Source organism: Notamacropus eugenii, chromosome 2 (genome assembly GCF_028372415.1).
Source record: "Notamacropus eugenii isolate mMacEug1 chromosome 2, mMacEug1.pri_v2, whole genome shotgun sequence".
NCBI classification, from domain to species: domain Eukaryota; kingdom Metazoa; phylum Chordata; class Mammalia; order Diprotodontia; family Macropodidae; genus Notamacropus; species Notamacropus eugenii.
In genome coordinates, this window is record NC_092873.1 from 397,414,798 (window position 1) to 397,433,423 (window position 18,626).

General features: G+C 33.9%; 1 protein-coding gene across 11 annotated transcripts in view; it reads left to right on the top strand.

Moving 5' to 3' along the window:
• Positions 1–18,626, top strand: part of RYR2 (ryanodine receptor 2) — an 826,096-nt gene that overhangs the window by 570,230 nt on the left and 237,240 nt on the right. For 7 of the 11 annotated variants that reach the window (XM_072637850.1, XM_072637853.1, XM_072637854.1 and 4 more), the window contains 8 exons: positions 2,443–2,606; positions 4,886–4,964; positions 6,756–6,845; positions 7,637–7,774; positions 8,667–8,744; positions 10,985–11,060; positions 14,224–14,350; positions 14,879–14,994. In XM_072637850.1, the coding sequence (XP_072493951.1) occupies positions 2,443–2,606; positions 4,886–4,964; positions 6,756–6,845; positions 7,637–7,774; positions 8,667–8,744; positions 10,985–11,060; positions 14,224–14,350; positions 14,879–14,994 (868 nt within the window). The remainder of the gene's footprint in view (positions 1–2,442; positions 2,607–4,885; positions 4,965–6,755; positions 6,846–7,636; positions 7,775–8,666; positions 8,745–10,984; positions 11,061–14,223; positions 14,351–14,878; positions 14,995–18,626) is intronic. The other 4 variants (XM_072637851.1, XM_072637856.1, XM_072637857.1 and 1 more) reach the window with 2 other exon arrangements.

Consider the following 18,626-nt stretch of genomic DNA (forward strand, 5'->3'; position numbering starts at 1 on the left):
CTAAAAGGTCATCTTTCCTGTTCATTCTTTCTCTTGGGTGCCAAGGGAAAGCAAGATCAACTTGAATAATAATAATAATAATAATAATAATAGCATTTATAACATACATTAATGTTTGCAAAGCACTCATACATATGTTGCTTCATTTGAGCTAATTCTAATATGTAACTAATACTCTTTATACCTTGCAGCTAGGTACTGGGTAAAATAAAGTACTTCTTTTTATGGTGTTGACATTTTATCAATTTTTTAAAATGTATTGAGTATCTTCTGTTTAAAAAGAATGCTAGGTATTAAAGGGGATTCAATTATGAAAATATTGTCTCTGCCCTCAAGGAGTTTCCTATATAGTGGAAATAATATATATAAACAATTAGAATACAAAAAATGTTAGATGTTTAAGAAAGGTTCAAAAAAGGCATGTTAGTTGATCAAAATTATTTTGAGGCCGTGAATATACATAACATACTATAGTAAAGACCCAGAAGTATAGTGAATGTAAATACCCAAGATTATATTTGTCGTAGATAATCAACAAACTGGACCATTCATGCATGATAGTGTATTGAGAGTTGATTCAATTTAAAATTATTAAATTCTGTGTTACGTTTTTATCTTGTTGAGACGGCACCTCTGACACACACTGTATAATATCAGACAAATTTCTTCACTTCCAGTGTTCTAGGTAATTGCCTAAGACTACAGATTGCAGGGCAGCTAGGTGGCATGGTGGATAGTGCTGGTTATGGAGTCTGGAAGACTTATTGTCCTGAATTCAAATGTGCCCTCAGATACTTTCTAACTGTGTGCCTGGGCAAGTCAATTAACCCTATTTGTCTCAGTTTCTTCATCTGTAAAATGAGCTAGAGAAGGAAATGGCAAACCACTCCAGTATTTCTGCTAATAAAACCCCAAATGGGGTCACAAAGAGTTGGACACAACTGAACAACTAACTGCAGAGAAGGTGCCAGCTTGGATTGGCAGAAGTTCCTCACCAATATCTCATTAATACAGATGAAATCACAGGGCTAATCCCTGCCTCAATCTCTACCACCCCCTCCATACACATTTTTGTTTTGTTTTCTGTCAAATATATTATGTAAAAGGAAATACTTTTTTTTTTTTACAAATACACTTTTTAACAAGTAATTTTAAAGTGAACTTGACAAATTGTCTTTCTTTTAAAATAAAAGTAATAAACGTTTCTATAGTATTTTACAATTTACAAAGCATTTACCTTAAAACTACTTTGTGTGGTAGTTACTGAAAATATTATTTCCTATCTCTTTCTCAAACCCCCATTTTACGCATGACAATATTAAGACTCACAAAGATTAAACAACTTGCTCCAGTCACCCAGCTAGAACTGGCACTCAAACCCATGATTCCTGACTCTTAATCTAGTTCTTATAAGATCATGGAGCTACAGCTATAATGAAGAAGGAATGAAAGAATTAAGTATTTATACAGCACCTATGTCAGACACTGCAGGAAGTGCTTTTTACAAATATCTCCTTTTATCCTGACAACAGCTGTGTAAGGTAGGTGCTGTTATCATCTCCATTTAACAGTTGAGAAAACAGGAAAACAGCTTAAGCAATTTTCCAAGAGTCATCCTGCTAGTATGTGTCTAGGATAAATTTGAACTCAGATCTTCCTGAATCCTGGTCCAGCGTGGTATCCAGTACATCACCTCTAAGGGTGCTTCCTTTAAGGGAGCCCAGAGGCCATTTAAACTAAACTGCTCATTTTCCAATTGGAGAAACAGTGAGACAAGAGTTAAGTGACTTGTACAGGGTTACAGAAGTAAGAAAACCAAAACAGAATTTGAACTGTGGTCCTCTGAACCCAGAGTTTACTTTTCCAGTGTACCGCATTGATATTGATAATACTGCTTATTGATAATACTGCTAGAAATTGGATTACATGGTTGAATCAAGAAGAAATCTCTCAATTTCTAGATCTTTCCAGTATCTCTACCCCTTGAACCCATGACTTTATTTCAGTTGTTCTGCCTCATCAAAATTTTATACTTGCCTGTAGCTTGTTTCCAGAGTCATTATTGACAGCAAAATAAAAAATAAAAATAAAAAAAAAGACAAATGAGCGTGGTTCTTCATTGCAGTGAAATGTTGCTAGTGCTTTTCAAGTCTCTTTTTCAGTTATAGCAGTCAGGTTAATTTCACTTGAACTGTAAAAACATAAACCTTGGCATGGGTCAGAGGTCTAATTTTCTTTTCTTGTTCTTTGATAAACTTTAGCTTCCCTGTGTTTTCAGGCTTTTTCATTTCTCTTTCTGACAGTGTGTTGTATTTTGTACAGAAAGAATCTGTCAGACAATTAGAGTAGAGTAGGGTAATTTTTGTCCCTGTTTAATCATCCTCAGTGGTAATGATGGCAAGCTTTGCTGAACATAGTATTCTGTTCTCCGCTTCTCCACAGAAATATGAACAAGAATTATTCAAGTTGGCATTGCCCTGTCTCAGTGCGGTTGCTGGAGCTTTGCCCCCTGACTACATGGAGTCAAACTATGTCAGTATGATGGAAAAGCAGTCATCAATGGACTCTGAAGGAAACTTTAACCCACAGCCTGTTGATACCTCAAAGTATGGACTCTTTCTATTGCAGCAGATTTTTATTGTAAATGATTTGTGAAGTCTGAATTTGCATAAGGTGCTAAAGTGAACTTTCTGTAATGCCTGACCAAGTTTACCGGTAGTAATAGCCGAGGAAGTTAACAGGTGATGTTTCAATAGAAATACCCTGAAATATCTGTCAATGATTCTAACTAAATGTCTGCACACTTTATTTCTCTCAGCATTTCTCAGCACGCATTGCAGAGTTGTTTATATAGTAATATGCATGGCAATCACTTTAACCACCACTGAATCTCACTAAGTGCTGTGGGTCAGTAGAAGCTTTTGTTTCATATCGCAGACATCACCACAGTAATTTAGGGCAAGGGCACTTGAGAATTCAGCTCAAGAAATGATAATATACAATTAGACATTTTAAAATACCAATTATAAGTAATAATACAGTTCAGGTTGAAGAAATAGCTAATGCTTCAGAGTAGCTTGGCATAGGCAATACTGTCTATATCAAATGCTCAGGAAAGATAATTTTTGAAATGCCGTCAGTGGTTTTTTCTTTAATCTTCTCTGAGTAGAATCATAGTCTGATATTTCCAAGGGAAGCTCTCTTTCATGCCATAGCGCATTATAGATTTAGTGACCACTCCACAGGATGAGTCTTAGCCAGGTAGTTGTTGCTAGTTATTTACTTGCCATTAGCACCTGGCTATATTGCAGCATTGTTCTATGACATTCATTAATAGGGCCTAGCTCTTTTGGCTTCTATGACTGTAACAGATTTAACCTTGGCAATCTGATGAAAATACTAGAAAAATTTTCACCTTATTTTCATGTTATTTTTTACCTTTTTATATTACCTTCAGAAGAAACAAACAATATCCAAACAATTACTACATTACCAGATTTTGTTTCTGGATTAGTTGATGGATGTGCCTGTATTTCATCTAGGACAGGATCACAGAATACTATCGAAACTTTCTTAGTACTATATCTTAGGTATTTATCGATTAAATTCAATTTAGTAAGTACTTATTGAACACTTAAAATATATTGATCTCTGCATTATAGGTTTGGCATTTCCTAGTGGATGTAGTCATACATAATGAGGTATCATAATTTGTACATAGGAACAATTTTCTAAATGCACTGCATGTGTATTTTTATGTATGGTCAAATTGCTGTTTAATTTCTGTAGCAAGAAAAACAGTTCATTATGCATGATTCTATTTCTGTTTTCAATGTTAGTATTTTTAATGAATTATTTTTAATTATGACTGCTGGCAAATATAATATTTCCTTTCAGTGGTATATTGGAAATTTTGAACTTTGTAAATTCAAAACTTCATAGAATTTAGAGCTGGAAAAGGCTTCACATTTTATTTCTTATGCCAGCTAAGCCAAAAATTTAATATACTTAATCTTTGTTCAAGAAATAATATATATTTAGTCATACAAATAGCTTAGAAAATAAAATAACAAAATAATTTCTGAGCTTTCTAATTACATCTCTTTGTTAGATAGTATTGTTAGAATGTTATAGACCTTTTATAACTACAATTACTAATGCCAGGGATACAGAAAAAAATTAATCTAAGAGAAATGAAGAATCTTAGTAAATGAAAAAAAAAGAGGAGTAAGGATTCAGGAAACAGAATTTCTTTATGAGGTGACAGTTTTTTCAGTAAAAAAAATTATTTTAACGTAAAGAACATGATTTTCTATAAAATAACATACTGTAGAAGAGAAAAAAGTTTCCCAAATATGATAAGAAAAAATTCTGCTGTAATTTATTTTCTTTTCTTAATCAGAGTGTCTTTATATTTTTAACTAAATTTTCTAGTTAACTTATGATTTATTATGCAGTAATATTGGAGGGGATACCCAGTATTTTGTATTTTCTGTAACGCTGCAGTTTTGTTTATCTTTTCTAGTACACTAACTCTAAAAATTAAATATATATACAAAAGGTATGTAAGAGTCAGCATAAAGGCTGTGGTTGTAGAGACAGTCTTGCAGCCAGGAAGAACTGGATTAAGGTCTCATTTCTGGCTATGTAATCTAGGCAAGTCATTTAAATTTTCCCTTTTCAAAGTAACTCTATAGCTATAAGGTGCAGAGTGGTTGCTTCCTGGTTAAACATTTGGGTTGTTCCCTCTGCCAGTGAAATCATAGTAGGTACAGTCCCTATTCCCCATGTAAAAAATAACTAGATTAAGTAATTCATATTAAAACTATCAGCGTTTTTGTGTCTTAGGTATTATAAACTGTTTGTTCCTTATTTTTTCTTTCAGCATTACAATTCCTGAAAAGTTAGAATACTTCATTAACAAATATGCAGAACATTCACATGACAAATGGTCAATGGAAAAGGTAAAAGCCAAAATGTGACAGTATAATCAGGCACTGTCCTTTTCAATAGCTTGTCAGTGTTGCATCCACTAGTGGTGAAAAGTAAAAGTTTGATTATAAAAAGGGTATTTGCTAACTGTTTTAGAGGCATTATGGTATCATGGAAAGAGTACTGGACTTGATGTTGAGAGTATGGGTTCATAGTCTATCTTTTATGCTTGTTTTGTGAACATGGCAAACTACTTGACAAACATAATCACGATAAAAACAAACATTCATGCATTGTTTTTAGGTTAGGTTTATGATCATTTTCTGATTTCATGTCCCCAACAACTAGAAAGTTGTTAGAGGTTAGGCATATTAATTTATTCCAATTTACAGATGAGGAAACTGAGGCTTCAAGAGATTGTCTTACCACTTCTGCATGGTTGTTTAGAGGTTCCTAAGGTTCTTTAGATATCATGTCTAAAGTGCTTATGTAAGTGTAATTAAGTAAAGTAGTTTATGAGAGTTTTAAAGTTTAAAGTTGCAGTATAGTCTTGCCAAAGAATGGGCATTTAGATCCAGTTTCTGTGATCTAATACTTAATACTATAGTTAAGTTCAGTGGAATATGAATATGAATTACATTTCTGATCATAGAGAGTAAAATAATTCTCTAAATCTACAAATAATATCTTAGATACCACAATGTTTTTGATGCTGTGATAAAAATGTAATGTTAAGAAAATTCTTAGGTTAATTTTGACCCTATATATATAAAATTCACTTTTTATAATAAGAAACAGAACTTTGAAACTTGCAATATTCTATTAGGGTCATAACCTTGAAAAACACAATCACAGTTTAATGGTCTATCTCCCTCTCCTTGTACCTGATGTCACATTTTACCCATTTATGTCAAATGGCACTCTAACAATTCAAAAGAAGGGGTGCAGTTGTCACATAGCATGCTGTATTTACATTTCATTGGTAAAATAATAGCTGAAGTAAAAGTAAGCACATTTTACAATCCACATAGGCTGTGATTTTGGCATAGAATTGTTAGCAAATGTTGGGGTACTTATTTCCTTCATTCATCACTTCCACAAGTATGTATTGAGTGTTTTTGGTCCAGAGAGGTATTGTTATGTTGGATTGGGGTTCTGCTTGGCGGGATTTAAAATAGAAGAGTTATGAGTTGAGTGTTCCTGATCTCTTAGGAAGCTACATTATGCATGAAATGAACAATTAAATATTATGTATCTACAAGAGCAAAATAATATAGAAGAGACTGCATATAAATGTTTTTACTGAGTTCCGCAGAATGCTTGGGGATCACAAGTCAGATCACAAATTGTCTTTATGTCTGCTTTTGTTCATTTTAGATCTATAATTTTGAGCATAAAAATCTGGAAGCTGAATATTACATTTTTTTTCAAAACAAATTGTTACTGGGCTTGTTTAACCTATATAAGAGAAATGTTGGGAAAGGACAAGTTTTTAGTATTAGAAAGGTAATCATGCAAAAGAGGGACTGTATTTTCCTCTTTACTCTGAGAGTGAGGAGTAGTGGTTTGAGCAGGGATCAATTTAGGCTTTAATAAAGATTTAAATTTAAAGATTTAAAGAAAATATTCCTGATAATAGAATTGCTTGAAATTAAGACAGACTATTTTTAGAAGTAGTTGCTTCCCTATGTTTGGAGATCTTTTAAGAAGCAGCTGAACAGCCACTTGCCAGGGATGTAGAAGGGATTCCTATCAAGTACAGGATGTGCTGTGTCCTGAGATCCCTTTCCAATTCCGAGATTCTGTGATTTACTCTTTTTCAGTTGGCAAATGGATGGATTTATGGTGAAATATATTCAGACTCTTCTAAAGTTCAACCATTAATGAAACCATATAAACTTTTATCTGAAAAGGTGAGAATCCTTGTTATTCAAGGAGATACTCTCTTGGTGGTGGTTGTTTTAAGCCCATGTTCAAGTCTGCCATAGCAGTCTTTCTACTTCGAAGGCCAGCCTTCTGTATACTCATGTTTTTCTGCTTGAAACTGTTTTTGTATTTTGACTTTTTGTTATCCCAGCCCAGGCTTTATTTCCTGTTCTTTCCTCTCATTTCTGAACTACAGTTTTAAGTCTATACTTTGGCCCCTCTATTTCATTTTTCAGTTCTCTTCTCTCCCTATATCTTTATAATACAGCCTACTCTATTTAATCTCCTGTCTCACAAACATAATAGATATTTAAAAAATATCCTCAGGATATCAAGTATTTCTGGAAAAGGAAAAAGGGATATTAAAAACAATTAAAAATAATTTCCATATTTCTTATTTTTTAGGCAAATTAAAATAGCGAATGAAATTCTAAAGAAAACGTAGCTTTTAGTCAAAGTAAAGAAGCCGACTTCATCTTATTTTGATGATAAAATGGCAATTACATATTCATTTTCTGGTATATAACCTCTCTGTTCTATTAGCCATGAAGAGAAATTAAAGAGATTTTAAAAATTGTACCATAAAAAAATCTCTATTTATTTTATAATTGCATTTATCAAACAAGATCCCTTTTGTCCACTTACTAGAAACTTTACTTTCCATTGCATATGGGAAACATTTCTCATGATAAAAATGGAAGTTTTTTCAGAATAAAATTAACAAAATTCTTCAATATTTCTACTTTAACATATTATGTCCTCATTTTTTTTCTTCTAGGAAAAAGAAATTTATCGCTGGCCAATCAAAGAGTCTTTAAAAACAATGCTTGCTTGGGGATGGAGAATTGAAAGAACCAGAGAGGGAGACAGCATGGCACTTTATACTCGCACACGCCGCATCTCTCAGACAAGCCAGGTAATTACCATAATGACCCATCATTTCGCACTATTTAGAAGGGAAAAAAACCTTATAGTTTTAATTTTATCATTTGCATTGCATTCATTCAGGAAATACTGGTTAAGTGTCTGACGCTTTATGTGCAAGGTGAATGTGGATGTGAAGATAAAAAAGAAAGCATCTACTCTCGAGAGGCTTACAATTTAAGAAGGATTATTCATAAAGCCAAGTTCTGACAATAATCCTCCTGCCCAAGAAACTTCATTGGCTTGTGATTCCCTCTAGGATAAAATAAAAACTTCTTTATAAATAGTGTTGTCCCTAGAAATTTAGTCTGGAGGAGGGAAGACTTCGTTATCTCCATCATGTAGAAGGATTAGACTTCTGCTTGAACCCAAGTGGAAACAATGGATAAAACTTTCTCAAGGGTAAATTTAGACCTGATCCTATTAGGAAACATTTCCTACAATGATAGCTAACTTAAAGTATATAGGGCTGCCTCTGGAGATAGTAGATTCCCATTCTCTGGAGGTCTTTAAGCAAAGGTTTGATGATCAGTTTTCAAATATGTTTTACAGTCAATGCTTTGTCAAACGTAGCTAGGGCTTCTCTTCCAACTCTTGGATTTTGTGAGTCTACAATTTCTTTGTGACCTGTGAAATGCCATCTTATATCTGAAACTATTTTACCTAGCCAGTGATAGCATATAAAATGTGAAATATTCATGATTCAGATAGATTAAGCAAGTCAGTTTTGTTAACACTTGCCATTTTTATTCTTGGACACAAGAATTTTCCTAGTTATCAAATTTGTATTTACTCTCACATTTTCTGAAAAGGTTTTCAGAAAAACCTCTTCCTGTATGGTCTTTCTAACAGTGTACTGTTTCTTTTGCACATCTGTCCTTCAGGTTTCTATTGATACTGCCCATGGCTACAGCCCCCGAGCTATCGATATGAGCAATGTTACCCTTTCTAGAGATCTTCATGTAAGTCTACTTATTGATATTAATTTTTTCCTAATATTATTTCTTTGTTGTTTTTCCTTCAAAAAAACTATCCATAATTGTACATATGCTGTAAGTTGTCTTATTAATGTTTTTAATAAAATTACCTGTCATATCTATGGATATAGAAAAAAAAAAGTTAATGACCAAACAAGGGATAAATTCACAGGAGATAAAATGAATAATTTTTATTTCATCAAGTTAAAGAATTCTTGTACAAACAAAAACAATGTAACCAAAGTAGAAGAAAAGCAGGAAACTAGGGGGATATTTATAGCAAGTTTCTCTGATAAAGATTTCAGTTCTCAAGTATATAGGATATTGAACCAAATGTGTAAAAATAAGAGCCATTCCCTAATTGATAGTCAAAATATTAGAACAAATAGTTTTTAGAGGAAGAAATAAATATAAATAGTCACATAAAATGCTTTAAAAATAATTAGAAAAATGCAAATTAAAACAGTTTTTGAAATACCACCTCATATCCTTCGGATTCACTGAGATGACAGAAAAAAAGAAATCATAAAAAGGAAGGGATGTGGAGAAATAAATATACACTAAGGAACTGTTGGTGGAATTGTGAAATAAATTAACCATGCTGTAAAACAATTTGGAAATATGCCCAAGTAGCTCTAAAACTGTGTACCTTTTGACCCAGCAATACCATTATCCTCCAAAGAGGTGAAAGACAGAGGAGAAAGACACATATGTAGAAAAGTATTATAGTACCTCTTTTTATGGTGGCAAAGAAGGTGATGCCCATCATCTGGGGAATGAGTGAAAAAATTATAATATATGAATTTGGTGGAATACTATTGTACTCTAAGAAATGATGAAGGGAATGATTTTAGAAAAACTTGGGAAGACTTCTGTCTACAGCTTTTAACATTGTTTGTGATTCTCTCCTAGAAACTCTCTCCTCTCTGATTGTGATCCTGATTTTTCTTTGCTTTCCTTCTAACTCTCTGACCATTTTTCAGTCTCCTTTGTGGGATCATCATCCATGCCATGCTTTCTAAATTTCTTTATTTTAAAGCTGTCTTGGGCCCTCTTTTCTCTACTCTATATATTCTCTCACTTGGTAATCTCAACTATCAGAGGTCCAGTTATCACCTCTGTTGAGATAACTGCCAAATTTAATATATCCATCCCTATTCTCTTTTGACCTCCAGTTCTATGAAGAGGAAGCTTAAGAGAGGCAGGAGTGTAGCCTGTGCTTCCTCCTTAAAATGGAGGTTCTGGGAGGCACTAGCCAATCAGAGAGGCCTCAGGTATACAAGGTGCTTCATTGGGTGAAGTCCAGGGGTGTAGTGGGCTTCCAGAATGAAGAAGTTTCTGAGGCGTGGTAGAGGTGAGATCTGGAGAAGAATGAGAATATAGACATCTGGAGCTGAATTTTTAATTCATCGCTCTCTCTCACTTGATACATCCAATCATTTGCAAAATTATGTCTCCTTGCTGTTTGCAGAGCCACCATTCTGGTTCAGGCTCTGGATTTCCCTGATTTGAGTCTCTTCCGACTCTGATCTCTGATCTCCATAGCCATGAAAGTGATTTCTCTAAGGTGCAGGTCTGACCATTTCAGCTCCCCTAGAATAAATTTGACTGGCTCCTTACTGCTTCTAGAGCCAAATATCAACTCCTTTGTTTGACGGGTAAGTTTTTCACAACTTGATCTCTTCCTTTATAAATTTGCTGTGCGTTATTCCTCTCCATGCACTCTACAATATGTTAGCTGCTATTCTTCACCCAGGATGTTCCCATCTCCCTTCTGGTGTGATCTTACTCCTCAACTCCACTTCTTGGAAGCCCTAGTTTCCCCCAAGAATTAGATCAAGTGTTTCTTTTTACTTGAAGCCTTTCTGGATGTTACTATCTGTTAGTACCTTCTCCTTCAAGGTTACCTTGTATTTGCTTTATATGTGTTTGGTATTTACTATATATTTACCTGATGTAGTTCCTTTAGACTATTACAACATATTTGTTTCTCTTTTGTCTTTATCTCTCTGGCCTGTAGCACATAGTAGGTGCCTAATAAATCCTTGTTTGCTTACTTGATAGATGTTCTAAAGTCTTAACTGGGAAAACAATGTCAAGTTCTAAGTACCATAAATTAAAATTATTCCATTAAGCAAAAGTTTAATATATTTTTCCATTCCTTTGTTATAACTGTCCACCTATGTTGTAATAAATCAGTTAGCTGTTTCTTTTGTTTCTTTAAGGCAATGGCAGAAATGATGGCTGAAAATTATCATAACATATGGGCAAAGAAAAAGAAAATGGAACTGGAGGCCAAAGGTAATATTACTTTTGCTAAAAAGTAACATTTTTTGAAATAGTATGCTATTTTTTCCAATTACATGTAAAGATAGTTTTCATTTTTGTGAGATTTTTGACTTCCAAATTTTTCTCCCTCCTTCCCTCACCTCCCCCACTTCCCAAGACCTAAAACAATCTCACATAGGTTGTAAATGTCCTCATGGAAACATATTTTCACATTAGTCATGTTATGAAGGAAGAAACAGAACAAAAGGGAAAAGCCACAAAAAAACACAAAAAAGTGAAAATAATATGCTTTGATCTGCATTCAGACTCCGTAGTTCTTTCTCTGAATGTGGACAGCATTTTCCTTCATGAGTAAAAGTAACTCCCTCCCCACTACCCCTCCTCCCCCGCCCAAAGGCCAGTGGAAGTCTTGAATAGTCCAAGAAGGCAATAAAGGAACCCTAGTAATATAGTATGGCTTTGGATAATTACACTTTAAAGTTAATAGTTCAAATATCCTCAACTGATCCTTGAGAGGAATTTTGTAACCAGCTGCTTCTAGAAGGAGGCAGCTAGGTAGCTTAATATATCTATCCACTCCAATATCTTGGGCAGCTAGAGACATATCTTGGGACTGCTCAGTTTGGAGGGACTTGCGTTTGATATATCTGTGTCTGCTTGAGTACATGTCCTCCAATTTACCCATTCATCTGCTATCTTCTCCAATTTTTTTTCCAAGACTCCCAAATCCTTAAGATCATTATTCCATTGTCAGTGTTCTACACTACTATGCTTGGCTAGGATCTACCTTCCTTTACCATTTCCTTCTGTCCCCTCCCTATTCCATTCTCCACTGTCTCCTATTTTACCCTTCCCTTAATTATACTGATTGGTCCAATCTAGGCATCCATTACTATGTACCAAGAATTTTGCTGATTCAACCTTTTCAGTGCCTAGATACTGAGGGATCAAATTTGTAGATGGATAGGTAAAACTGAATGACCATTTCAGATGGAAATTTCAGAAGAAATACCAGATCAAAAGATCTGTCAGCCTTTTAAAAGGACCATTGACTTTTGAAGTGTGTTAGTATACATTTGTGTGTATTTGTGGGTATATGTATACATGTGTGAGTAGAATGAAGAATAAATTATGCATGGTATTAGGGAAAACTGTCAGCATTGATATTACTTATAGATCCTAGAAAACTAATAAAAAGAAAAGAAAAACTTTAAGCTTTAACTTACTATCTAAAGGTGATTCTCAGCATAGTAATTTTTGAAAAATGTTTATCATTTCGGCTGCTAAAATCCTAGTGTGCTGTTTCATTATGATGTACTGGTGAACCTGGATTCTTTAACTCTCTGCCATTGGAGTGTAAGTTCTGGCAGGGTCTAGGAACCTGCAAATGCTGTAGTACATGCTTGATAATATACTATATGCTGCTTGCCTAGAAGCAGTTTGACCACAGGATATGTGACCATATTTTAGGCCATAACATCTTTCAGATACCCTGTAATAAGTCATAGACTCTACACCAGAGGAAGGAGTGTTCACACCAACAAAATCACTGAACCTCCAAGCATTCCTGTTTATTCCTACACAGTAATAATTAAATGTCATTTGTGTGCCATCCGATTACATGAAACTCTCCTCATGTATGCTTAGCCTTCTGTTGTTCATATAACATGGTTATCTACTCACAACTTAATTGAGAGACATTATGTGTGCATCAAATAAAAAGGTAATTCATATTTTTTCATTCAGTTAATAAAAATTTGCCCTCATCTTCTATGTGCCATATCATGTAACGTGTTAGGGATACAAAAAGAGACAAAAGACCTCAAGGAGCTAACAGTTTAATGGGGGAGGCAACATGCAAACACGTATTCAAGGCAAGCTATGTACAAGATAAATAATAGGGAATAGGAAATAGTTAACAAAGAGAAGGCACTAGAATTAAGAAGGATTAAATAACGCTTTCTGGAGAAAATAGAGGAAACTTTAAAATGCTAGGAAAGGTCATGACTATACATACAGTACTACTGCAGCAGAACTGGATATAACTTAGCAATGCATTATTGTATTTTTATTGCTTATTATTATTACTATATTATTATTATAGTCTCAGGTATAACAGAACCCTCAGATATATCAACCTTGCTCTTCATGGATAACTCAAACATCATATCAACAGAGGATCATAGCATAGGATCTCACTTAGAGTTTGAAGGAACTTTTTACATCAATAACAGAGCATCCTGTCCCTGGGATAAGATTCTATTGTTGGAGAAACATTTGATTTCAGGCCTTTCTTGAAAACTGGACAAAAAACTTTAGACTTGATATCATTTTTAAAAAGATGTATGAGTCCATTTAAGGTTATTGAGATGATTCATTAAGTGACATTTAAAAAGGTTACTCTGTGGTGTAACAAATGAAATGGAAGGGCAGTTATGTTTTCAGTATACAGGTAGAAGGCTTCTGGAACAATTCCGGCATATGACTAAAGGGTATGGCTTAAGTATTGGTATTGTACAATAGTAATAAAAAAGTCAGAATTTTAGTAGCCTAGGTGAAGTGTATGTTTGCTTTTAAAGGCTATGGGGAAGAAGTGGATCTAACTAAGGAGATAGAAGAGAGGTTAGAGAGGCAGGAGGCAAAAATCCCTGATACCTTTACACAAGGCAGTCACTTAATAAACGTGTGAGAACCAGGAAATGTATACTGGATTGAATTGAAATCTTACTACTTTATACATCAGTTTGTATTGCTAAATTGCATAAAAATAAAGTCTTAGGAAGATGGCCTAAGTGAAAAAAGGCAAAATTCTCAAAGTTCTACTCCATGATCACATCACAAATGAAGATATTTTGCATCTCTAAGTATTTTCTAGTTATCAATCACTTAATAAGTATTTGCTAAATATTTAGTTGTGCCTTGAACTCTGTCCTAGTTGTAGGCATGCGAAGGCAAAATGAAATGAAACAGTCCTTGCCCTTAGGGACCTTACATTCCACCTGGGGAGATAACAGGGACATAAATAAGTGTATATAAAATAAATACTGTAGGAGGTTAAAAAATTGGAGTGGGAGCCTCTAGTAACTGAGGAAAGAAAAGTTTTCTCTATCTTGATATTAAGTAACATTGTGAAGGAAACATTAGAATTAATTAACATTTTTTTTTGCTATTCTAGTAGGAGGTGGCAACCATCCCCTTCTGGTACCCTATGATACTTTGACAGCCAAAGAAAAAGCCAAGGATAGAGAGAAAGCACAGGACATTCTCAAGTTTTTACAGATAAATGGCTATGCAGTATCCAGGTAAAATTAATTTATCTAGTGGCAGATAACCTTTTTCAATAAATATTTAAATATCTATAACAAAAGATTAAATATTAAACAAGATTGATGATTCCCCACTAATTGTCACCTTGGGTATTGGTGTAGTATTTGTATATTCAAAAAAGAGTAGACTAACATTTTTTTAATGAAGAAATCCAAAACACTAAAACTTTTCTCTTATAGCCATATGTTCCACTTGATTCTCCAATTCCCACCCAAAATTACTGTCAGATTCACTTGATATTAATTATATTTTTAAGTCATATAGTAATATTACACCAAAGACCTATGGAACTTTTGCCATCTTAGAATAAATTAGTAATTAATTTTTAATGTTAGACCAGAAGTACATATTCATTAGAGATTATTTCTAGCTCTTATTTTCAGCAATTTTTATAAGTAATATTATGGGGGTAAAGGTACCCTAAGAAACAGTCTTATATTTGTAAAATTTAATAATTTAGTTGACCTTGTGCAACTTTAGTTGTCTTGTATTCTCTTTTTAAGGGGATTCAAGGACTTGGAATTGGACACACCTTCAATTGAGAAACGCTTTGCCTATAGTTTTCTTCAACAGCTCATCAGATATGTGGATGAAGCTCATCAATATATTTTGGAATTTGGTATGATATCATGATCCTTTTAGTAACAAATGCATTTTTGCTCAATTGAGCTCAATTGAGAATAAGATTGTTAATATCAGGGCACAGGAAAAAAAAAATCATGAGACAGTCTTTGATGCTTACTCTTCCCCATTAATTAAGACATTGAATATACCCTCATACTGAGATATTCAAAATTCAATTGGGCATTAGTATATTACTAATTTTTAGATATGGTTAAATTTTGGGTCTTTTCATCCCACCTTCTTTGGCCAAAATATGAGTAGTGATTTTGATTAGGAAATGTTAATTATTTGAAAGCACATAAAAAGAAAAGACCATTTAAGTAATGTATTATAATGGAAAGGAAAAAAATTGGTTAAAGCCCCAGAGCTATCAAATTCTAATTGTATGGCTATGAACAAGTCTGTTAGTTTCCCTCATGGCTAGTTTCTAATCTTTGAAATGGGAATAATATTATTTACATTGTTTACTTCTTAGTGTTTTAAGGATCAAATTGGATGATATATGATACAATAACTTTGTAAATTATAAAGCATTATTTTTTAAAAATTACTGAAACAGCAAATGAATCTATGATCTTATCAGTTTGGGGGTTCCTGTCAATGATACATATCACGACCCATCCATTCCTTCCTATCTTGTGCTTCTTGTCTCCCTGTCCTCCCAAAAATTCACCACTGGGGGTAAAACCAAAGTTTTGGAGGTTTTTTTTTTTCTCTTTATCCTGACATTATAAAGATACCAGTAGCACTCTGACTCTCTAACTAGCATCACTTGTTCTTATCACATAACCAACATCTCTTCATATCATACAATTTCTTTTGGTCTTTCTTGCGTTGAGGGATAGGTCAAACTCCTATGAGTGATTGAAAATCTCTTCCAGACTGTTTTATAATGTTCTGTGGCTTGATACAGAAACTGGAGGAACCAGGCAACATTTTTGAAGTCTTTATTTGACCCAGATTCTATGTTGGATCTCCTCCATCACAGTGCTAAAAACACTTTTAATATGTGTACATCTTCCTCTTTTATGCTTCTCCTAATTTTTTTTTTTATCAGAAGGTCATTGAACCCAGTCTTATTTTTGTTTATCACATTTTTCTAAGGAATCTTGAATGATTTTGATCTATGTATGGGAGACATTTTGTTAAAAGTTATTTGTTCTACTGAACAAATAATTTTTCATTAACAAATTGTAAGCACAATTGGATCTCATAGTTTCTCTCTTTCAGTTGATGTTGAATAACGGTTATGAAAGCCTGCTTGTTCCCTTATGATACTCTCATCAAGAATATTCCTCATGTTTTGTATAAATGTATAAATAACACAAATTTACAATTCTCATATAGATAAATTTTGTGTGTAGAAGAGTAGCATATGTACCAGTAGTTATTGATGTTTTCTTGGTGGCATTATTTTGTCTTCATAAGGTCTTGGACTTTTCCCATAACTTCTGTATCTTCCTTTTCTTTATATACCTTGTATAGTGGTCATTCAGCACTCTCACAATTTTATTACCTCCAGCATGGATCCCTTCTATATATACTTGGTTCAATCTGGCTGCTTTTCTCCTCTTTATCTGCTTTATGTGTTTGTTTCTGTTTCCTCTAAAAGCACACCTAGAACTGTGTTGTTAAAGTACAAGTGTAGTAGTTCCACTGCCCTTCATGGAGAAAACACTTTATTACTATAATTTAAAAAAAAGTTTTTCTTGTTTATCACCCACTGTTTTCCTATATGAGTGCTCTTGAGGGGTGGCTAGGTGGTACAGTGGATAGAGCACCAGTGCAGGAGTCAGGAGGACCTGAGTTCAAAGCTCACCTGAGACACTTGACACTCACTAGCCATGTGACCTTGGGCAAGTCACTTAACCTCAATTGTCTCATCCTGGGTCATCTCCAGTTATTCTGATGAATATCTGGTCACTGGATTCAGATGGCTCTGGAGGAGAAGAGAGGCTGGTGACCTGCACAGCCCTCCCTCACTCAAAACAAAGTCCAAGTGCAAGTCATGTCATTATTTCTGATGGCATGGTCTTCTTCGGCAAGGAAGGACGAACACACACATATATGAGTGCTCTTGAGATGACTTTGCTTACTTGGGTGTCTGTCAATTTTTATTCAAAGTATTTTGTACTCCATTGCTCTTTCTGCTTCATGAGATGCTGCTGCTCATAATTGTTTATCTTCAGTAAGATTTTATATGCTAATTTGGTGTTAAAAAGCCATTTCTGGTCAGCATGTAAATTAGATGTGTATTGACTAAGGCACTTTATAGACTCTTGATCTTCTTAATGTGACTATTAATTTACACTCCATGAACTATTGGATAAAATCATCGTATTCAGTGTTATGTCACTTATTCTGTCCATTTACATTTTTTGCAATTTTCATATATTTTAAAATCATTCAGAGTTAAGTTGTTTCAATTATATTCCATATCTCCTCCCATTTTTCTTGGCTTTTTTTTTTTTTCACTAATCATTATCTTAAATCTCATGAGTCAGTGGTTTGAATGTGTAGATTCAGGATTACTACCACATCAACAAAAATATTTTCCTAAATATTAAAATATAATCTGCTTTTAAATTACTTTCTTTACCAAAAATGATAGCCATTGGACATGGCAAGTACCAAGTAACCCCCATAAAGAACATTTTTATAATTAATATAGTAAAAGATAAATTAGATTTCATCGTTGCAGAACACATAATAATTTGAGATATCCATCATTTCATCTTCATTCCCCTATGATTAATTACATATAACAGATATATAATTATTATATCATATTGTATCACATTATTATCATATTTATGTTGTTCTTCAGTCATTTCAGTCTGATTTTTAATGACCCCATTTGGTTTTTCTTCGCAAACTTATTGGAGTGGGTTTGCAGTTTCCTTCACTTAGCTCATTTTACAAATGCAGAAGCTGGGACAGAGTTAATGACTTGTCAAGGGGCACACAACTTCTAAGTGTCTGAGGCCAGATTTGAACCCTGGTGTTTCTAACTCCAGGGCGGGTGATGTATCAACTTAGCCACCTAGCTGCTCTTATATTCCACCACACAAAATTTGAGTTCATTCACAAATCATTTTGCCTCAGACTTTACTCCCCTCACCCTATCACACATCCTTCTCTAATACATATAAATAGCCATCTTATGAAAGGAATATTTTAGAAGAAAGGTATTTTACCTTCCCCCCCCCGTATATCTCTCATTTTTATTTTATATGTTATCTCTGTACTTTCAACAACCTTGTTACTGCTTCTGTTAGGGCCCTGTGAAGCTGGATATATAGAGCTTTTCCCTAGTTTTCCATGAGACCCTTTCTGCCCTATCTCTCTTTCTGTTGTTATCTGCTCATATCATAGGCATGTATGCCAGATGTGCGAGGTATATCCAGACATATCCTTATGACTCAAAATTAATTTGATATTTTGTGTCTCATTTAAAATTTTTGTAGTTTGTTAGTAAAGTTTATTTGTTTAATTATGTTAATAAATTAAAATAATGGCATTTCTAATTGAAAATGCAGTCAGTATTTGCCTTAAAAATATTCCCTAATCAAGTAAGCTTCATATGTTTATGGGTCAGAAGAATTATAAGTTCATATATTAGGAGTT